This window comes from Mesoplodon mirus, assembly GCF_964341445.2.
Source record: "Mesoplodon mirus genome assembly, chromosome: 13".
NCBI classification, from domain to species: Eukaryota; Metazoa; Chordata; class Mammalia; order Artiodactyla; family Ziphiidae; genus Mesoplodon; species Mesoplodon mirus.
The window spans coordinates 69962749-69986751 of NC_138989.1; the positions used below are offsets into that span (position 1 = coordinate 69962749).

At 40.1% G+C, this 24003-nt stretch overlaps 1 protein-coding gene across 2 annotated transcripts in view; it reads right to left on the reverse strand.

The window, feature by feature from the left end:
- Window positions 1-727: 727 nt before the first annotated feature.
- MBD2 (methyl-CpG binding domain protein 2) overlaps window positions 728-24003 on the reverse strand; it is a 62977-nt gene continuing 39701 nt past the window's right edge. Inside the window, exons 4-7 of one of the 2 annotated variants that reach the window (XM_082641441.1) lie at window positions 10641-10731; window positions 9153-9330; window positions 4895-5033; window positions 728-973 (exon numbers count right to left, since the gene is read on the reverse strand). In XM_082641441.1, the coding sequence (XP_082497567.1) occupies window positions 4907-5033; window positions 9153-9330; window positions 10641-10731 (396 nt within the window). In that variant the 3' untranslated portion in view covers window positions 728-973; window positions 4895-4906. Of the gene's footprint in view, window positions 1204-4894; window positions 5034-9152; window positions 9331-10640; window positions 10732-24003 lie in introns of both variants that reach the window. The other variant, XM_082641440.1, reaches the window with a different exon arrangement.

Sequence of the window (24003 nt, forward strand, 5' to 3'; positions counted from 1 at the left end):
AGTTAAGAAGTGCATAAACCCTTCGTACAGAAAGAAAACATGTTTGCTCTATTTCTCAAAATGTACTTAAATTTGCTTATAACCACGCCCTCCTTTCTTTGGCATCAGATTACCTTAAGTATGTTTTGATGTTTAAAACTCATTTCTCAATGCTATGCCAGTTTTAGTAATTAGATATCAAGGAATTTAACTGGTAATGAAGTTAACGCTTGTGAGTTTCAACAGAAAAAAAGATGTTAATACTTTGGAGGCCGGGTAGTAATTAGCAAAGTATTACAATCTGGTTCATTAAGCAACTCTGCCCAGAAAAATGCCTCTCTTTGTGGCAAAGGGTCTGACCTGCACCTGTTAACTCTGTAAGCCAGTAGACACTGGAAAATGTAAAATGTTCTAGAAAAACAGACATGGACTTCCAGTAACATCTGAAGCACACCTGTGTACCTAACTCATGCCCAAGGGAAGAAAATGCCTTATTTTTATAGAACTAACCAAAGTACTCGTTACAGGCAAGGGAGAAAAAATGACCCATGCTACACAACAACTTATAATTCTGGTGAAAGCAGCGCAATTCTCATGATATCCAGAGGCATACTGCAAATGGATGAACTATTGGCTACTACCTCCATTTCAAACCTAAGTCCCAGGGATCACAGTTGAATGTGAACCAGGAATCCTAAGGAGGGGCTATGTATTGTGTGCTCCTTAACAGAAAGAATTCCAATCAGTCTGTGAATAGAATCATTTATTTGTCTTTACAGTGATGATGGAAGAATGTACAGGTGTCCTCTTTCAATAAAGTATAAAAATCTGTTTATATACAGTGAAGTCACAATAAGCTTTCATTGGGAAATTTATTTGGTACTCCTGATCCGTTCATATTAAAATTGCGGGGGGAGACGAATATTTCACGTTAAGTGCTACATTTCCAGTAGATTGCACCTGGCATGAAAAGCTCAGCTTCATCTTCAGGGTCCTGCTTGACAGATATTACAAAAGGCTAATTTTAAGTCCTGGGACTCAAAATAAACATCATTTTTGAATAATAGATATATACATCAAAAATACATCTAAAAAGGCATTGGTTAGTGCTATTAAAAAGCTCTATGTGCTTGGGTGCATTTTTTTCTTACAGGCAAAACCCAGTGGAAACGTTTTTGTTCAATTCTAGGAATTTTCTCTTGGGGAAAGTCGGTCAAAAGTTACCTGTAAGAAAAAACAAACAAACTTAAGTGATTCAGTGATTTCTCAGGTGAGGTCAGCAAAACCTAGAAAAGCAGTTAGAGGCCAAATTTCACTTAGAATAGGATTTTTAGAGCCTGATAGCATTTAGTTACAGCACTTTGTACATAAAAAGTACTCAACATTTCCCTTCATTGTTTCAAGTGTTTTATTTTGAAAATAACCCTTAATACTCACTTCATTTTCAAATAAATCATATGTACACCTTTGTATGCTTATGAAAATATTTTCTATCATTAATTAAATCAGCATAAAAAGAGAAATCACAGGGCATACAAATGAAGAAAACATAATAGACGTAGCCAAATCCAAACATACCTTGAGAAAATTTAGGAAAATTTCTAACAATGATTTATTTTATTTCACAATAATTTATTTTACTTCTCAGACTTTACGGATGATAGAAATGTACTGAAGTTTTATTACTGCTTAACTTGGGTGAAATGGTACTGTGCAACTGCCAATTCAACTACATATGTATTTGATACTCTAGCTCATTTGTAGCTAAATGCTTTAACACTTTTGTTCTTATAGTTATCTTCTTCTTGCAGTCACTCCTAAAATGTTTGATAACCTGGGCACTCCTCTTGAGTGTAAAATCTTAAGTAACATAGCAAACCTCAACCTGCTATTGATGGTGTGTGTGTACACACAGACACACACACGGGCGCACGCACACACGCGCACATGCATGCACGCACACACACACACACACGCCTGCTCGCCCCGACCAATAACAGCCTCAGCTCCGTCCTCCCCGACGGGCTCATGTGTTCCGTCAATCTCTGGAGCAGATTCTGGCGGAAGGGACACATGCAGAGGTGGGCTGAAACCACAACTGAGCCCCAGGGGCCGTGTGACTAAGGAAGAAGAGCTGAAATCTCTCCTTGCGACTGCACGAAACTTGGAGTTACACCTCCGCTGACAGCTTCCTAAACTCTGCGCCTGCCAAATATATATATACATACAAATTAAGGTCCGTTTTGCTAATAAGGACCATCAGAAAGAGCATCCATGTCATAATGCGGTGAACAGACCTAAACAGAACCGCATGTTACAGGTTCCATCTCTTAGCAGCCATGTGAACTTGGCCATGTCCCATCTTTAGTCAAGCCAAGTCCTACCTATCCCACAGGTTATTATGAACACCTAATTAAGTCTTGTGGCAGTGCTCTGGTTTATTAAACACTTCAGGTGTACGTGGGGCTAAATTAGTGATTTAGGTAAATTTAATTTTGATAATTAAGAAGTACATCTAAATCTTCCACAACCTACAAGTCTAATGGCCTGGTCTAATAATACCATTCTCAAGTTTAGAATATGATACACGTAATGCAGATCTCTCCCTAGCACCATGCCAAAGTGATGGCTACTCTTTAAGTACATATTAAAACTTTAATCCCTCAACTTTAGTTTGTTCGTGCATTAACCACAGGCTCACTTACATAGATTAGGGTGCTGCCCTGACGTCAACCTGCAAAGTAATCTGCAAAGCAAGTGAGGGTCTCGTAAAACCTCAACTACATGACCCCTGGTTATTCTAAATTGTTTTCAGGGGAAAAGTCTGAAAAACAACAAAAAGCTCTGGAGAAGAAGAGGGCTTTCCCAGAGTCAGTTCTGATGTGGTGCAGGCGCAATGGTCCAGATCCCCACACTGCACTGAAGTCTCTGGAGAAAAGAAACACGCTGCAGACTTGCCTCTGAGAGACTTTACACACATTAAGTACGCTCATCAAAGTCCATAAAACACATCCTGATCGGAGTGGAAAACAAGATTCAGTGTCAACACGGCATCTTCCTGTCCTCAGTATGGAAAACAAAACAAAACCACTTAAAATAGCACTGAACTCAATTTAAAAGGTTCTGCGTGGTCAGGAAACTGTGTGACCGAAATGTTGCTGCTGTCCCTGACTATGTAAATGGAAGACACTGTGATTATCACCTGATCTGTGTCACTGTGGCATGGGCCACTCCCTGAATTAAGACAAAGCACTGACGGGAAGGAAAGATCGTGTTAACAATGAATTCATCCCCCTGCATGCAACACCCTCAGTAGGACCCTCTGAACAGGACCCCTCCCCATCCATCCAGTGGCTCCAGTTAAACACCTGGAGTCATTCACCCCACTCTCTCACCCTCACTAACAGTCAGTCACCCAGTCAAGTCGATTCTACCTCCAAATACATCTCAAATTGGCCTTTTCCTCTTTTCCTCCACATCTGCTGCCGAGACCCTCGTGAAGCCACCATCACCTCTTGCGGGACTACGGCGGCCTCCTAACTGGTCTCCCTGCTTCTAAGCTTTCCTTAGAAAGGACATCCTTTTTCATGCAGCAGCCGTAGGGATCTTATAAATAAGCACATCTAATCACTTTACGCAGCCTTCAGTGGATTCCCAGTGGTTTTAACGATAAAGCTCAAAATCCTTAACAAGAATCCACAAGGCTCACCATGGTTTGATTCATCTCCACACTTTCCGACCCTCCCCAGACTTCCTACGTTCCAACCATAGTGACCTTTCCTTTGGTCCTTAAAGGAACTGAGCTGTCTCTGCTATTTCTTTGGAGGAGAACACGTTTCCCCTAACTTCTCCTGCTCACTCCTACCCACCTTTCAGGCTCACCGTTAATGCCACGTCCCCAGAGTCTTGTCGGCGCTCACATCGCATTAGCTCCCCTGCCGGCGGCTCTCCCAGCACCTTCATTTCTCCTTTATCGCACTGATCACAGTTGGTGATCATACAGCTATGTGAGCATTTGTTTCATACAACTGTATGGTAAGCTCTGTGAGCGCGGGGACGTCCCCAGGAGCCAGCACTGAATGCAGGACCGACTATGAGGACGAGGAGGTGTGAGGGGCGGAGACGGGCTCGAAGGGCGCCACGGGGTTAGACTCCCACTCGCTCCGCTCGCTCTTCTCGGCCCCTCCCTTTCTCCTTCCCTCCCAACACCACCACCCACCGCTCAGTTTTGCCTTCAGAGGATGCAAATAAATAATTGGCTTGGGGGTGGCAGAAAGACATGGCCCCCAAAACGAAGCCGGAGAGAAGTTGGGAAGCAAGCTGCCACATAAACCCTCGGAGGTTGGAGTGTGATCATCTGAAGAGAATATGTACCCGGTGGAACAGAGACTGTGAGACTCCTACGTGAGTTCAGGACAGGGTCATGATTTGTATTTTTTAAGGTAAATTATCATACTTTAAAACGTCCTCTCATTCTCCCTGCTCCACGTCTGTGCTAGAGAGAACAGAAACGGAGGGAAAAAAGGAGGGATCTTTGCCTACTTTGTGACCATAATTTTACAGAGGGGACAACAGACCCCAGAGAGCTACTGTGGTAGAGGTGATGGCGCCTTCATCTCCTGCAGCTGCTTCTCCCTCCCTGGCAGAGTCCTTTCCTCCTGCTTCTGCTTTTCTCTAGTGACACCTTGGAGACCAGATCCCTTGCAAGTGGCTGCAGGGGTGTGAACATCTTCACGTAATGAGAACAAAAGGATGCATGCTTATATGGTCCTTAAATACAGAGGGGGCCAAACAACAGCACACGCACAAGATTTGCAGAGGAGAAGGCTTTGTAGGCACTGCTGAATCAGGCTACAAGGGCAAAAGCAAGGAAATAAAAGACCTTAAGTTCCACGTCTCTCTGGTGTTGCTTTACCTGATGCTAATCTTAGGCTTCATCTCCACTGTCCATTTCAATGTCCATCTCCTCCGTATCAGCAGCCCGTGACAAGATGTCTGCCATCAATGCTTCTTCCAATTTCTTACGCACTTGTTGTACTCGCTCTTCCTGTTTCCTTTTTAAAAACAGAGTAAAAAGATACTAAATAATTTGGCCAGTACTGGAACAATGAAGCTGCCGAAATGGTTTAGCTTTACTTCAAAGTCATGAAAATTCCTGAGAAACATACATTTCCTTCTCCTTAGACTTTGCAAAAGTTGCTTCTACCTTCACAAAACCAAGTCACATGGGGAATGAACTCTGTCAAAAAGAGGGACATTCAGACAGGCAGATAGCCCTCATCTCACAGAGAATTCCGGCAGGAGTAGATTTATTTCAGTGACCTTTTCTACAACTTCACAAACTTCAAATATGTGAAGATTCAGGGTTATTCCTATAAAGGATAATTAGAAGTAATTTAAAAGCAGGGAAGGAATACAGAAAATAAAGAAGGAGAAGAGACTTGCTCAGTGAAGCACTGAGAAAGACGGAGGAGGTGGAGGCATGATGGGCTGGGATCTCGCTGCCGCTCTCTGCTGCGTCAGGGGAAAGGTAGTTGGAGTTCTCCCCGGGTTCCCCGGCCTGCTGGGAGCAGGGCGTCAGGAAGGAACCAAGGCCACGTGATCCTGTACACCAAGGACAGGGAATGAAAAGACTCCTGAACTGAGATGAGCTGAGTAGGTTAAGAATATGCCACAAGTTTCCCTGTGTCTTGGGGACTCTAAAGGAACCTCAAAAGTGAGAGTTAATAACACCGAGTCATAAAAAAGTTCAGAACCATTAGGTGAAAAACAAAGCACAGGAAGAAAGGCTATTGGTATACAATTCATCTTAAAAAAGCAGGAAAAAACGGAGACTAGCTCCTTGACAGGGCAAGAGAGGGATTCCTAAAACAGTTCTAGCAAATGAAGATGGTAAATAGAAATTCGCCTCCAGAACCCAGTGGAGAGGCAATGGTTGAAGACACAGGGAAGGGACAAGACTGGCTAAGTAAAAGACTTAGAAAAAAGCAATAAAGGGAGAGAGGCAAAGGCCCAGCTGGGAGGATGAGCCTTGATTAGAGAACAGGACGAGTCACCTCCTGAGACCAAAGGAAAGGTGGTTAGGATGGATACACAATGGGAGACGGAGCAGCCCTGGGACAAATAAGAGATGCAACAAGGAATACTGATGGCTCTACTGAAAGAAGTGATTTTCTCCATCATTAGGTGAGGAAGACAAATTGTAACAATGCCCCAAACCTGGGAAAGCAGAAGGGTAGAGGAGCAATGTTCCAGAAGGCTCCACTAAGATGCCCTGAGTATTCACCCCTTGGGCACTCAACCAGTTGTAAAGTCGTGTTTACTGCAGTCTAGTCCCCACGTCTCTCTATCTCATGAGACCATGTCCAAGGCAGTAAAATTAACACATACTGTGTAAACACAGAAACTTTAGACGTCATCTTTACTAAACTCTAAAAACAGCACAAAGAGATAAAAGGTTTGGACTTATACATTTTAAATGAATTTTCAAAAAGAGGGGATCCGTCACGGAATTAATCGAGCTCTGTAGCCTTGATCATATTAACAGAAACTGAAGTTCAACCGATTTTCATGCAGTGGAGCAGTCATGAAGAACGCAATGTTTATTTCTTATACAGTTAGCCCTGCCACTGGCTCAGTGACTCCGGCTTTATGATAAATGGCGTATCCGTCTCATGGCAGTCTCTCATGCCTAGTAACAGAGTATGAGAGTCTGCCAACTGCCCTGAAGTCACCCCATCAGGAAGACAAAGAAAATGGAAGGAACGGTCCTTTTGGCTAGAGAAGTATATCTGAAACTCTTGACATTGGCCACTGTTTCTCTTTTGTCTTGAGCACTGCTTCCCACATTTATGAAAACTGAAATTAAAGCATCTGCTGGATGTGGTAGGCAGAATTCTAACACAGTCCCGAAGATGTCCCCACCTGCCCCTGCTTAGATGCCTAGTAAAATTCTCTCCCCTGAGGGCAGGCAGAACTTATGAATATGACTGAGCTATCCTTCTATGATTAGGTTACTAATAACTGGCCTTGAGTTAATCAAAAGGGATTATCATAGAGGGCCTGATCTAATAAGAAGAGGCTTTAAAAGGGGCTGGGCCCTTCCAGAAAGAAGCAGGAGAGGGGATATGAAGGGAGCCATGGAGCAAGGAAATGCTGGCAGCCTTTAACTGCTGCGAATGGCCTCATCCCACAGCCAACAAGAGAACAGGGGCCTCATTCTTACAAGTACAAAGAAATGAATTCTGCAACAAACTTAAGGAGGGGCCCAAGCTACAGAAGGCCTGCAGTTCTACCGACACTTTGATTTCAGCTTTGTAAGACCCCAGGAAGGGAATCCAGTCATGCCTGTCCCGGACTTCTGACCTACTGAACTGAGAGCTATTTATAGGTATTGTTTTAAGCTGTGAGGTTTGTGAGAACTTGTTACTCAGTATTAGAAAACAAATATACCCGTGGGTGAAAACAGTATCAAGACTGATGAAAATATATATGCTTAATGTTGAGATTCTTAGTTGAAGGTTTAATACAAACAGATTATTGGCTACCCAATTGGAGAAAGGCTAACAATTCCATTTGCAGTCATGTGTTTTGAACCTGTACTAATTCAACAAGAAATGTTTGCTTAATAATTTCTGTGATGACAATGAAATCAAATGGACAACTTGTTAGACAAGTTTCCCCTAAAAGGAAAACATGCACATCTGGCTTTGAGAGAGCTTCCTCCACTGTCAAAAGATCTGGTGTTGAAGCCGTCAGCATTCCCATGACATCACTCAGAGAACCTCAGTCAACCCCCATAATGACCTAGCGGAATCCCTGCTGATTAACTGGGTACTCATTCCAAGACAGACAGGAATTTGTCTCCTGAGTAATTTCCTTCCTCAAAGGTAAGAACTGCCCAAAGAGCACGTTGATTCCCTTCCTTGATTTTACATTTTGTTTTTCTTAAAAAATAACACTGATTGTAAATTCTATGTAATAAAGGCATCTGAATGCAACTTTGAACCATTCTACATCTTTGCAAAAGAAACTACTTTAAAACCCAGGAAAGGCTTTCCAATTATAAACCTAGCTAGACTCAGGCATTTAAAAACATTCTCATGCCAACTTTCATGGATTTAGAAAAAAAATACAAATATAATACATGTTTTTTAATTCCAAAGTGTCTTCTTCCGGTTTGGTCTAGGAATAATTCTCCAGTAAAGCTTTCTGGTTTATATTCAGAGGATAGAAATAGTGAAGTGTACACACTGCCCTATATTTAAAGAAAATACAGTATACTATACAATCATTCTAGAGTAATAATACTGAAGCTCATAAATCCCATATAAGATTTTCTTTGTGGTCTTAAACATCTGGAATAGTTTTGTTTCTCCTAAGCAATGGTTTGCTTATACTCCTTGGGCATTATCAATCTGAGCTATATGTCTTCCTTTCAAAATTTGCTGCTAAAAACCTAATTTGTGGCCCAGCCTTAGAAAGAGTAAAAGATGTTAAAAGATGCACCTTGTGTCCGCTCCTCATTCCTGGCTCTGTTTTATTGCTTTACTCTTTGCTTTTGTCTTTCTTCTCATTTGCTTCTTATCTGGCTTCACTGTGTGTGTCTGTGTGTGTGTGTGTGTGTGTCTGTGCGTGTGTGTGTCTCTTTGGGGCCACCTTAAATCTTTACTTGAAACAGGTTGAAGTAGAGATAAATAAATCTCTAAATTGAGCTTAAGTGAGGTAAATATAATCAAGATAAGTAAACTGAATTTTGAAAACACAACTGAACTTAAAGTAGCACAGCAGTGATCTGCTACTGCAGACAAACCAATGCAGTCAGCAATCACAAAAGGCATAACTGAATGAAGGGGTTCTTAGAGCAGAAAGGCAGAACCCCAGATTTCATAAGACATTGCAAAAATGATGTGGAGAGAGTACAACTGATCTGTCCTTTGGACATCATCGTGATGATGTGCCTTATACACAGCACTGCTACCTTTTTCAAGCATGTATTTGTTTTAAATGTTCTCTATCACCTTTCATTAGTTTCACAAAAGCTCTGTAAAAAAAAAAAGTATAACTTTCTGATTGATTCATCACTTACTAGATGTGCCACGGAACCTAATAGGCAGTATAAAATGTAACAAGTGTAAAAGACAAGCTTTTGAAGTCATGTTAAGCTGCCTTACCTAATGTCTTCATCTGTGACAATGAAAGCCTTGCAGAGGGGTTGAGATGTGTTAAGCCAAACAGCGGGGTTCTTTTCCACAGCAGCGGAGACTTGCCCTGTGATCGGTGCAGAGCTTGTGTGCAAAGCACTGGCAACAGCAGATAAAAGGGTCTCATCATTACTACCTGGACCAACTCCTGCAATTAGAAACATATATGAGTTAAAGGAAATTTCTAGATGTGCTGAGCAAACCTTATGTAACCTAAAACAACGGATATCTTTATATTCATTTGGGATCAGCTATTTAAAACTGACACAAGCCAAAGCAGCAAAGGATAATAGCATATCTATTTAGTTATTATACACCAAAGAATTAACATTAAAGAAACAGTAACAAAATACCTGAGTATTACAATAAAACTTTAACATAACTTAAAAATACATTTTCCAAAGTATTAAACTTTTTAAAAGTTGGCTACATTTCTACAAGCAAGTTCAATTATTTTAATGATCTAAGTCCCTTCTAAGGTCATATTACACTCCAGTATCCCTATTAATGTGTCCCTAGGATCCTGGAATAGTTTCCCCTGTAGCTGTTTAACATTCATTTCTAGCCATATCTCAAAACTTATCTGTTTTGTGTAGGGATTTCAAAGGAAAAGCCAATGCAAGTATGCTGTACCTGCACCTTTAACAGCTTTCTCAAATACCTAACAAAATATCCAAATTAACAGAAGTAATAATTGCACACCTTGACTACATGTAGGAGACTGGAACCATGGCTACATTTAAGTGCACTGCTTAAAGTCCTAAACTTGTTAAACCAGTTAAAGCAATAATTTCCAAGAGCATAGAGGGATGAGACAATATTCTAACCATGAACTATGAGGATTTTTGAGCAATCCACAGTGTATCAAGTTTTAGAAGCCAAAGTTCTAATACTTGAAAAATAATGCTTCTCTAGAAGTTGGAATTAACATATGATATGACAAGCACACCAGCAGCTGAGCTCTCCACCCCAGATCCCACTCCCTCCTGTCACTGGACCAACGGGCATCTGCTCCCACTGCTACTTGCAGCAGCAGTTTGGGGAGGGAGAGGCAGAAGGAGAGCTGTTGGCTGCTCTTCTGATAAGAGGAGGAGAGAAAGAGCATGCGCTGGGGCCAGATGCTGCTTTGAGCAGGAAGCTTGGGACATTCTGTCATTCAGCTGCATTTGGTTCTAAAAGCAGAACATGGGTTAATTTACATGACGAACCTAACTAATCTAAAGCCAAAATGTACACGCAGAAAAAAATCTTAAGTAAGACACTGCCCTGACGCATCCCTGCAACGTACAAGCTTTTCAGGTACATTTCCTCTGGGTTTACTAAAACCCAAGAGGTACCTCATCCAGCAAGGCATACAGTCCCCAAAGCAAAGACTTGTCTCAAGCATGTCTGACTCCACTGCACCTAACACAGAGCCTGGCACATAGTAGGTACTGCTCAACTGAACTTGGATAATACCTTGAAGACCTTTAGGTAGTTCCATGGTTTTTATAATTTGTTCAGTTACATCTGATGCACTAAGTCCTTGTAGCCTCTTCTCCCAGAAAAGCTGTAAGGCAAAACATCACTGTTAATAGATACATTCTTGGGACAAGAAAGTAGCGCATTGATGCTGTTGAATAATGAAATTGAAATCATTTCAGTAGTTTCCTAATTTCCCCACTTTTTCCTTACAAAAAGCTAAATGATATTCCAAACGTGACTTCAACACATCATAATTCTTTCAAGTTATATTACTCAAAAACTTTTGTTATTCTATGCAACCTATTCACTTGTTACATACAATAGATTGTTATGTGCTATGTACTATATATAGTCCTTTATAAGGTATCTTCCAAAGAGTATAACTTGAATTTTTTAAAGATTCACTTGGCATGAAAATTTAATGTTATAATTTACCAGGAAAGAGAAAAACTATATTATGTAATACCTCTTAATCCAATATTGTTTGGGAAATAACTCCTCCACCTATGTGATTTTGCCAAGACACTGAAGTTTAGCCCTTTAGCATACTTTAAGGGGAGAAGGGCCATTTTTTAATGGAAACTTTCCTAAAATGTCTTACATACTTCATTGCTTTTTAAACAGGATGTAATGTTCATGAGTGACTCTCTTCCTGTTGCACAGAGCCTGGGTTGCCTTAGCCACTCGGGGGCCCCAGGTCACCCTTCTGACACCAGTGAGCACACTGAAGTCTCTTCACACCCTCTGGGGCTAGTGAGGTACGCAATTGCTTATTCAAACACTAAATGGTCCAGGACAGTTCTGTTTGATTTTATACCCTTCCTACACTTAGTTCTCTCTCCTACTTGGCTATTACTTCTCACTAATATCATTCATCCATTCGACATGTATTTATTGAGCTCCTACTATGTGCTGTGCTTGTCCTGTGGATGCAACAGTAGATAAGATAGACAGTGTCTTTGTCCTTAAGCCTCATCTCTTTTCTAGTCTGTTTCATATTTACTACAGCCCAAAAAACAGATAAAGGAATTCCTCAGGCTTCGATATATCTGTCTTTAACCCTGGATACCCAGGGCCTGTCGCGTGGTAAATACTGAAAAAATATTTGTGTGAATGACTGAATGTGGGAGTAAATGGACTCAGAATCAGGATCTTGAGGGACACACAAACCCAAGTTGAGAGCCCAGCTATAGATGTATGACCCTGGACGAGTTCTATAACCTCCAGAGTTTCAATTTCCTCTTCTGTAAAATGTGGCAGCAATGACTATCACATAAGATTACTGTGGAGATTAAATAAAGCAGTATATGTAAACACCTGTCACAGAGTAGGAATAAGGTTCATTTCATTTACTTTTAACAAATTTTGACCACTCTGAGGGCTTTTCAGGCTTATATTCTAACTTCAGGATATATGAAAAGTATCAAATAATCGCCTTCCAGACAAATGAAAAGATACAGGAAAATAATTCTATTTATGGCAGAACAATAATATGTTAAATTACATAATAACCACAATGCTAGCACCAAGAGTAACCTGCTTCACTGTCCTTTGAAGACCTCTGGTATAAGGTTAACAGCTCCTTGTATCTCCACACAAATTACATCAGCAGCAGAATATGTGGTCAACACATATGAGGACATGAATATATCAACCGTCATGGGAAAAATAGTTAGGTGAAGGTAATAATTAATGAATGTGATAAATGTCCCAAGAAAGCCTGCCTGCTTTTCCTCTTTGGGGAAATAACAATCATCTATGCTTTGAATATCACAACTATAGGAAAAAAACAAGAAAAACCAAAGTGCAGTTAATTCCTAATGAAAAAGCATACAGAGGGAGTCAGTGAATATGAGATTAGTAAGTGCTTTTATAATAAAATTATATATATATATATATATATAATTTGTAAAAATAGCACTGCAAAAAACCAAGTTTGAAAACCTTGTACAGAGATGATTACTAACAAATTACATCTAAAAATTCCAATTCTAGATAGCAAAAGTTAAATTGTTTACCCTCTATAATTTTTAATGTTTAAATTCCTATTAATTTGAAGGAAAAAAATTTAGAAAGAAAAATTTTGCAAAATAAATCTTGGATTGAGAAACAAGTGTACAGCTCTAGATTACAAATCCTGGTACCACTACGCATCATCTGATAGCCCTCAACTAAATGTGAAGTTGAAACTGAAAGATTGATGAGCTCTTTATAAATGAAATGCTTATGCCATGAAAATGGAGATACATGTATTTATGAATGTATAAGTGTGTATGTGTGTATTTCTCCCTGCCCCTACCCCCCACCCCCGAGAAGTGGGGAGGTAGTGGGAAAGTTCAGAGCAGGAAAGGAGGCTAGTTTGAGAAAAGAAAATATTTAACTGGTCAAGAGTACCACTGCCCTCCTCTCCATCCTGTCCACCATGCGTTCAAAGCTAACAAGCTTGCCTAGGTTCCATGAGGACCGGAACCATCTTCATGAGCTAGATGTCTGTTTACATTTCAATATGTCCCTAACTCACTTTCTCTACACCCATCTTCTCAGGTTCCTACTTGTTTTGTTTTGGAGAGGGGGGATTCTTTGTACTTTAAAATATGTTTAAAATTTACACTGAGCAGGCATTATGCTAAGTGAAGGAGTCCAGTCTTTTACATATTGTATGATTGAATTTATATGACATCCTAAAAAAGAAAAAACTATAGGGACGGTTGCCAGGGATTAGGGGTAGAGGGAGGGTCTCACTGCAAGGGGTTAGCGCAAGGGAATTCCTTGGGGTGCTGGAACTGTACGCTCTGGTTTTTTTTTTTATAAACATAAACTTTATCCCACTGATACAATTACCATTTTTTTCCCCAAGCCAATTGCTCAAGGAATGATCAACATGCACTATCTCCATTCTCCCAGGCCCAGTTCAACTTTATTACCCCACCCCCTATTCCATGAATTTCCATTAAATTTACTGTAAAACTTAGTCAGCTCCTCTCACCAAGTTCAGTGACCTTTCTCGTTATCTCTGGTTACTTTATAGCCCTGAATGCTTTGGAGGGGTGCAGCGAAAGGGAGAGGTCTTCCTCTGCCTGAAATTAAAATTTCTGATCTACTCATTTATGTATTCCACGTGTTTACTAGGTGATTAACTGTGGTAATCTGGAGTTCTTTTTATTGAATTTCCATTAGAAATCTAAAGACAGAAATATCAAAAAGATGAATCTCCCTAAATGTGTAAGGAGTCCCCCACTAGGACAGCTGTCTTCTCCACCCTACTTTCATGAACACTATTGCTTTCATAAATCCTAATCCACCCAATGAAAATCTGATTTCACCTGCCAAATCCAATAGTTTTCACGGCTTAACCCTGCTGCCTTGGGTGAGGTCAAATAATCAATGTAACGCTTTTAAGGATCGAATATTTGGAGAAACTCCCTAATGTGCTCTCCCTCTCAGCTATTCTATCCCTTTCTAACCCCCACTAATCAGACCCTCCTCTAATATCATGTTTTCTTTGTCACCCTCCAGTATATAAGAGAACTGGAGAGCTCCCATGTGTGCATCGCTTTATATTGCCAACGATCTGGGCAATGCCCTATCCAACAAGCCAGTTGACAGAGAAGCACAGGATGGGATTAAAAGTTGTCCAAAACCATAAAGAGTGCCTAAAATATCACTGACAGGGACAGTGCAGCTTTGGAGAAACCATCTTACTAGAAAGTGGAGTTCATCTCTACACCTTTGCTCCACACATGAATGCAGGAAATACCTCTATGACATCATTGGAAGCACAGCTGCAAGTACTTTATCTATCTTAGAGTCCCAGAGGACAAGCATGATGATGTGTTATAACTAGGACTTCGGCAGACTCTTTCAACGTGCCTTACAAATGATATCCAAAGATGAGGATAAGGAAGAAACGGGGATGTCAAACAATTCCTCATATCATACACAAACACACATCCCAATTCTGATGTGCTGGGATGCAAGGCTGATCATGTTTATTAGGACTGTCCTCCATCACCCTGAGCTTAATAATATGTACTCTGAAGGGATCTGTGCTCTTCGGAGGAAGTCAGAACAGAAGGTTTTATTGGAAAAAAGCAGTAGAGAACCAATCCAAATTACAGATACTCTTTTAGTGCCCATTATACACAAAGCACTTTGCTGGGCACCAGGGATAGTTATTAGGATAACTGGCAATCAGGCAATCACTGCCCTCTAGCTGCTTACTGTTTGGTGAAAAACTAGCAAAACTCTATGAGGTAGACTGTAATAATTGCAATAATGAAGATACAAAATTAACTTCAATTTGGGAGAATCTGGAAGGGCTTTTAGGAAGAGGCAGCATTTGAATAGAAGAGGAAAGACTACTCCAAGCCAAGGAAATAGCTTAAGCAAAGGCAGGGGAGTGAGACGGAGAGTATGGGCCAGTATTTCTAAATGCTTTTTATACACAAGAATAACCACGGTGGCTTATTTTACATGCATGTTCTAAGACCTCAGCCCCAGAGATTCTGTTCAGTAGGTCTGGGGTTAGAGAGCTGGCTTTTATTTTATTTTTTTAACCAGTTTCTTAGGTGATTCTGATACAGGCCGGGGATCTCAGTTTGAAAAAGGCTGGTCTGGTCTGTGCTGAGAGAACGGCAGTACACACACAGGGCTGTGTACACTGATCACCGAGACCCCCGAGTTATTCCTGATTCTACTAGAAAATAAAAAACACATCATGCTATCCTCTCCTCACAGAGAACAGGAGGAAGATATGTGCCTTTCTATTTTTCACTGCAGGAGGACGTGTGTCAAAGTATATTTAAGAATATACCAAATTATTTAGGTGTAAACAGAAAAAGGGCTTGCCCAAAGTTCTGTTTATGCCCAGGCATATTCTCTTGGTGGAATAAGAGGAGAAGGAGGATGACAACTCCCACTTACCCACTGAACCCTTTCCTTCAGCCTGGCACTGTGCTCAGGGCTTTACATACAGTAATTCGGTCTTTCCTACAGCATTTTGAAGACATCATTGGTCCCACCTACAGTAACTCACCAAAGGTGCACAACTAGTCAGTGGTGCAGCTGGAATTAAAACTCAGGTCAGTGTGATTAAACAGTCCTGATCTTAACAGTAAAAGCTCTGGAAGAACACTTAAATGCATGGCTCTGTGTTAACAGTAACAGGCCTGAGACCCTTGTAGTCATGAAATCAAAGGCAGATGAAAGATCAGTAACTGCTAAGAAAACTGTCAAGTTGCTCTTAATCCATTTACCAACTAAGTAATGCTGTGTAAATTGCCCACTGTAGGTGACTGGTGCCGACGCCTGCCTCCTCCTCATGTAGAATTAAGAGGCCTGGCCATGTAATGTATTTTGGCTAAAGCTGGCACAGGGTTTCAAGATGATATCAAGGGACATCCCTAGTAGTGCAGTGACTAAGACTCTGCGCTCCCAATGCAGGGGGCCCGGGTTCGATCCCTGGTCAGGGAACTAGATCCCACATGCATGCCACAACTAAGAGTTCGCATGCCACAACTAAGGAGCTGATGAGCCGCAACTAAGGAGCCTGCCTGCCGCAACAAAGACCCAGTGCTTCCAAATAAATAAATAAATAGATAAATATTTTTAAAAATATTTATCTATTTATTTATTTATTTTTGGCTGCGTTGGGTCTTTGTTGCTGCACGCGGGCTTTCTCTAGTTGCAGCGAGCGGGGGCTACTCTTCAATGTGGTGCACACGCTTCTCATTGCAGTGGCTTCTCTTGTTGAGGAGCATGGGCTCTAGGCACGCAGGCTCAGTAGTTGTGGCATGCAGGCTTCAGTAGTTGTGGCTCACGAGTTCTAGAGCACAAGCTCAGTAGTTGTGGCACACGGGCTCAGTTGCTCCACAGCATGTGGGATCTTCCCAGACCAGGGCTCGAACCCGTGTCTCCTGCATTGGAGGACGGATTCTTAACCACTGTGCCACCAGGGAAGTCCCCAAAATAAATAAATATTAAAAAAAAAAAGATGATACCAAACCATAATGTGGGGTAGCTCACATGATAAAAACCAAAGAATTGGTATAAAATATATTCTCTACAAATTAGCTTTCTTAGAATTAATCGCAAATATCGATGACATTGAATAAGACATTTTTTATTTGGTGGATAAAAATTAAAGACAGAAACCCGTACTCCAAGAAAACTCTTTCAGGTAAGTCACGCTAACAATGGAGTGTTAGCTCCAATGGATGTTTCATAAAACAGGAGAGATGGAGTGATTTACGAAGCTTATAGAATGGAAGACTTTTGAGTTTTTTCTGTAAGAGTACTATTTTAGGTTACTTATGCGAATACCTATTTCTCATGAACACAAGGAAAAGCATCTAGATCAAATACACATTTTCATCCACCATTATATTTCATTTGAAAAGCACTGTGTAGTGTTTTAAAACAATTCACTGATTAAAAGAAATTGACCTCCTATGTATACTCATGACCTTAACTTGAGAGTCAACTGGACAGTAGGAAGACTGAACTTCTGAGTAGCTGATTGAACGGGACTGGCCTTCAGAGTCAGACCAACCTAGGTTCAAATCCATTCTTTGTCATTTACTAGCTTTATAAACTTAGACAAGTAACATAGCCCGTTTCAGCTTCCTACCCTATGGAAGGGGACAATAAAAACAATCTCAAATGGTTATGGACACTACACGAGGAGGTTTTATAAACACCTGAAGATAACCCATAGAGAGCAAATATCAGTTTACTACTTAATTTTACCCACGGCGTCTAGCACACTGTTCATCACACAATAGTACCTAGTAAGTAACTGGTCATCTTATTAAAATTAACAAATATAAACACAGCAAAAAGAGTCAGCTCGGAAAGGTGCATATTTACAAAGGAAGACTGAGACATGCATTCCAGTCTGCCAGTCCCGCCCAGATTTTCAGCGGGGGGCCTTCTTGCTACTCTAAGTATCTTAAAACCCTTCCACTTCCTTTTCTCATCCAAGCCAGTCTGCACCCCTCCTGGGCCCAGGGTTGGCTGGGAGAACTCTGGTAAGCTACACAGTTTGCGAGGCCCAGTACGAAGTGAAAATGTGAGGCTCTTGTTCCCAACGTTATTAAGATTATTTCATGATGACAGCACAGCACTTGACCAGGCACGGGCCCTAGTAAGGAAGTGCTCAGGTCACATGCCCAGGAAGCCAGAGGGATGGTAACTACCGTGCCGGGTGGACAGGAGGAGAGACCAGCAGAGACAGGAGACCCCCGTGCCGTGTAGCAGTACTTAGGGAAGCGCTGTGGTATGATCTCATTCTGTGAATTCCTTCAAAGTAGCAGGGCAACAGAAAATTGTTCTGGCCGGATCTATGCAATAACGAAGGAAGCTTCCCCTCACTCCGTGTCAAAACAGCCCAAGGATTTCTCTTCCCTCTTGTCACTCCTCATTTGGAGGACTGGAGAGAGGACCCCCTGCCAAAGCCTCTGCGACTGAGCTGTACGGTAGGAAGGAGGGAAGCCCAGGGAATGAGGAGATCATAATGCGGAAGAAGGACGGAAGCCTCAAGAGGGATGAGAATTTTGTTCTATTTAAAGTACAGTGAGTGGATAACATGGAAGCTTTTCATTAAGATTTCCTGAAACTGCAATTTTCTTGTTATTTTTACTCCATCTATTTCCATCTTGTGATGATAGGAGAGCCCTTAGAGAAACCTCAAAGGGCTATGAGCTTGTTTCAAGAACAGAAGGTAGAAAAGAATCTGGAAACAAACGACCTTTCTGTTCCTCAGTGAGGCAAGAAGGCAAAAAACTCAAACCAGTAGCAGGAGCCTAGAGCTGAGTTTCTCAATCTTGACATTACTGACGTGTCAAGTTGGATAATTCTTGGTTCTCAATGTTTAGCGACATCCTTGGTCTACACCCACTAGATACGAGTAGCACCACCCCAGTTGTAACAGCCAAAATGTCTCTGGACACTGCCAAATGTCCCCAGGTATTTGGGGTCAGGGCGGGAGGACAAAATCAGGTCTGGCTAAGAACCAGGGGTCCAGAGGAAGAGAAAGGGGAGAGGAGACAGGAGGTTTACAGTGGCAGGGGCCCAGATCTCACAGCTGAGACAGAAGGGAGACCCTCCCCTGGCATATGCATCACCACACCAGCCCCTTTCTCGACTTTCAAAGAGTCTCTATCCCAGCTCTCCATTCCCGGGCCTTACCAGAACCACACTAAGTGGCCTGGAGCTGGGTGCCTCTTTCGTCACTGCCAGACAGCCAGAGGGTGAGAAAGATAAAGCAGAAGTGGGAGAAACACTTCTTAACTTAAGAGTTGAAATTGAACACACTTCCTGATAGAAACATGGTTATAAACAGTAATTATTTTTAGTAATTCAGACACACTTTAGATTTAATCGTCTTTTATGGGCTGGTCTAGGACACCAGAACCATATTTCTGTTGGAAGATGTGGAGTTCCAGATGACTGAAACACGACATTTTATATCCCAACCTGTAAGTTGAAAAGCATCTGTGTGTACAGATTTTAGAGGGAGTTCTCTATTATTACCACAGGATCAGAGACCATATGTATGTGCAAAGATGTCACTGACTACTGAGAAAAACACAGCGCCATTCAGAATGACTTTAGGTGTTCAAATATAGGTATGGTAACAAAACAGAACCATGGGTTGATCTTGAACATTTTAACTTCCACAAATTCTTAGTATGTAGCTATCAGTAGGGCCTGGCCAATATTAAATTAGAAGTCCAGGGAAAAAGCATCCCACCAAACTGAGCCATACAAAAACTTAAAAACTTAGATCTTCATATAATTTTCATATCTTGTCTTAAATTACATCTTCCCTTCCCTTTTGAAATTATAATCTCCATTAGGAAAAATCAAACTGACTATATAGAACACACTGAGATTTCAATAATGAAACTAAATTCATCTAAAACTGCTATATATCCAAACTTCTATTTCTTACTGCTCATTTTAAATACCACAAGCTGAATATTAGCTCCTAAGCCAAGAAGCCTGTAATAATTGACTCCACAGCTGACTAGAAACACCAGCAACTGAAGCCTAAAGGCCCCAAATTTCTTCAGTTATCCTCCCTGCCCCACGGATCGCCCCTGGACCATTTCGCCCTTCCTTTGCTATTCTCCTGTCTCAGAGGAGTCAGTATCCTGCCGTCTTTCTGAGAGCTTCTCTACAATGATGCTGGGTCGTATCTTCTCCTGCCTCCTTCTGATCCCGCCCAGCAATTTAAAAAATCCTCCTCTCACACTTTCCATTTTACCCCTTCTTCTCCTTGGGCTTATTCCCCTGAAGTGACAGATACACTGGAACATGGCTAACATAAAAAGTGTCCTTATTTAACTACATCTCCCTCAAACCATCTGTCTTCCTCCTTCCACCAGGAGAGAAACTTTCTTATTTCCTCACCTTCCATTCATTCTTTCCTTCTAACCTCGACCCTACTCCTACTATTATATTAACACTGACCTGCCCAAGGTCACAGTAACCTTCTAATTACCAAATCCAATTCCTGATTCAAGCCTCCTTTGCCCTACTTCACTGTTGCCACTGCCTGCTGTCAGAAGACTTATGCAAGTCTGCCTTTTACGATGCTTCTCTGTATGTTTCTGTATTTTCTATTACTGTTAGGCAACAAATTGACAAGACTTCTAACAAAACAAAAGACTTCTAACAGTAATTATCAAAGAAATAAGACTACAAGCAATTTTTCTAATAAAAACAAATATTTAAAATGTATGAGATGAAATATACCGGGACTTCCCTGGTGGCACAGTGGTTAAGACTTCACACTCCCAATGCAGGGGGCCCAGGTTCAATCCCTGGTAAGGGAACTAGATCCCACATGCATGCTGCAACTAAGAGTTCACATGCCACAACTAAGAGTTCGCATTCCACAACTAAGGAGCCCACCCGTGTGCCGCAACTAAGGAGCCAGCGAGCCACACCTAAGGAGCTCTTGAGCTGCAACTAAGGAATCTGCCCGACACAACTAAGATCAGGCACAACCAAATAAATAAATAAATATTTAAAAGAAAACAGAACAAAACAAAATAATTATCAACATTAAAAAAAGATGTAATATACCTTTTAAAGTATTTGAGCACAGAAGTGTTAATACTTTGTAAAGTAGAAGAACCAAAAGTTACCTTTAAAATTTAACCATTTTATGAATTTTAACTTGCACAGTCTTCATCTCTGTCAAGAGCATGATGCAAGACACTCAAATTTCATGGGATGAATTTGTGGCTAAGTAGAGGGAGTACAGGGTAACAGGAAAACCACTGGTTTAGAAGTTTAATGCTTTGGTCCTGACTCAACCATTAAATAGATGTGCTGTCTTAGGGAAGTCACTTAATCACCTTTGGATGTATCTTCACAAGTAAAATAGAAATACTAATAACTGCCTTATCTACCTCAGAAGATAAACACTGATAAAAAACGAGGAAGTTCTTTGAAAACATAAAAATTTTATTGTATTGTTCAGAATATTTTCCAATGTTAGGATTTCGTAAATTCGATGAATATCTTATTCACTTCTCTAAGGCTTTTGCTAAATCTAATCAAAGAACAAAGGAGCTTGTCATGTATTTGCAGACTAAACCAAAACCCCAAAAATGTACACTTTATATTCAGTGATTCATGAAAAGCTAAATATGCAAGACACTGGGTTAGGGCTACACAGAAGAACAATGTTTCCTGCCCAGAAGGAATTTGCTGTCCAGTTTATAAACTGCTCTATTTCAAATCAACCCCATATGATATCTGAGTTGCTAGTTTTGGTCAGCAAAAACAACTTAACTTAAATACCATGGCCTGCAGACATCAAAAGACAAACATGAGCTACCCTTTCATTTTGGGGAGTGGGCTAGGAAGAAAGGGCTAGATAATGACAAGAAAATTATTATGTAAATCAAGGAAAAGCTTGACTCATGTGGCTGTGCAAACTACAGTGAGATCGCTTGTGAAGGCAAAAGATAACAATGTGGGCTGGAGAGGAGAGAAGGATGAAGCGAGAGGCAGCGGAGCTGAGGAGGACGGAGGTGCAGGAACCGTCTGCTGCAGCTGCTCGTCTGAACGCTGTCATGACGCCACTTCACTTACACAAAGTGGGTAGGTAATACTTGCCAAGTACCTGAAAAGGTACTGTTACCCTAAGATAACCATGGAATAAGAATACTTGCTCATGAGGCCTGTAAGTTTTTCATGTGCTACTCCCACAGGAAAAGTTGTAACAATTTTCCTATTAATATGTAAGTCCATATAAGGATGTAGCTATGTTCCTTTATTTCTTGTATGTCACATTTCCACACAGTTGAAATTATTTGTTCAGTGTTTGTTTTCCTTATTAGATTGAAAGTTTTATAAGGAGAGGATGCATGACTGATTTGTGTGTTTGTACAGCACCTGTAATAGAAGCAACAATATACTCTGTTTAATAAATGAATTAATGATTTCAAAACCCACTCAAGTGCAAGAACTTTAATCTCTGATAGAGAGCTATCACTAGTTGTTTATCAGAAGAGCTTCCCTGAAACTAATTTCAATAGTATAAAGTAATTCCTCATTTTTATAGTGGGACATTAATAGATAATATTTCCTTTTTAATATCAATAAATCAAGAAATAGAAGTACATACGTACTATTTAAAACATGACACGAGCAATGATTAGAACTAAAATCAGGTTACAAATTCTCAAAATTATCAGAAGTATGAATTTAAGTGGAAAACCCAGACCTCAGAACAAAAATTTTAATACCAGAAAATGACAATAAAATATTAAAAACAGTATATAAATAGAATGATAGAATCAAGACCAAACATATCTATAAACTCAATAAATATAATGGTCAACTCAGCTATAAAAGAAAAAAAGACCCTCAGGTCAGATAGGAAAAAAAAAATCAACTGTATGTTTTATGGAAAAAAACAATTTCTAAAAATAAAGGGACTCAAAACGCTGACAATAAAGAGTAAAGAAATGGAAAGCAAATATAGACAATGAGAAAACAAAGCCTCCAATATTACTAGAAAATTACTTCAAGGCAGTAAGTGTCAAATAAGACAAAACTTAACCCATTATAATTAACTAACTTCCATAAAATAAATATTATCTTAATAAATTTGATGATAAAAATAGGAGTTTGGTTTTCCATGGGGAAATGTGCATGTATAGACTGAGTTCAAAACTTGTTAAGAAAGCTCTCCCCAATACTTCATTCCACCTTTCACCTAGATACTACCAACAGAGAAAAGAGGGTATCACAGATACTACAAACATTAAAAATATTACTAGAAGATATTATGAACATCCTTATATCATTAACTTGAAAATTATGAAATGCACGAATTCCTAGAAAAACATGTTCTCGAAGTTGGTACAGGAACTATGAATATTCATCCACATACTCATTAAATAAACTGAATCCGCAGTTTCAAGGCCTTCCACTTAAAAACAACAACAACAACAAATTAGGCTGAGATGACTTCACAATTCAGTCTTCCAAACATTTAAAGAAAAGTACCAATCTTCCACAAATTCTTCCAGGGAATATTAAAAGAGATATCACCTCCCAGCTTATTTTACAAGGCCAGCAAAACCTTGATACTAAAGCTTGAGAAGAAAATTATGAGAAAAGAAAAATGCACATCAATCTCTCTTGTGACTATAAATGCAAAAAATCCTAAACAAAATAACACCAAATCTAAACAATGATAACACAACATGACCACACTGAGCTTAATACAGGAATTCAAGGTATGTTTAAAGGTTTTTCCATCTAAAAAAATCAAGTCTTGCAATTTACCACATCAACCAATCACTGTAATTCACCCTATTGACAGAAAAGAGATCATTATATCATTTAACTAGGTAGGGAAAATAATTTGATAAAATTCAATACCCACTCATGAAAGATATTCTTAGTAAACTAGGAATATAGTGAATTTCCTTAATTTGGCAAAGGGTATTTACCAAAAAACCTACAGCAAGCATCATATTTAATGGAGAATGATTAAAAACGTTCCCTGGTATTACAATAACAGACAAGGATGTCTGCTATCACTTTTATTCAAGAGCATATTAGCATTCCAAGCCAGTGAAATAAGACAAGGAAAAAAAAAATCAAAGGTTTAAGGATTGGCAAGGAAGAAAACAACTCTCGTTTGCAGATGATATGTTTGTTCACGTGCAAAGTTGGAGAGACTCACTATCTAATGAATGAATTTAGGAAGATAACTGAATACATAGTCAATATACAAAATTCAGCTTATTTCTTCATATTAGCAACAGATAACTAGAAAAAATTAAATGTAATCAGAATAGCATTAAAAAACATCAGATATCTAGAA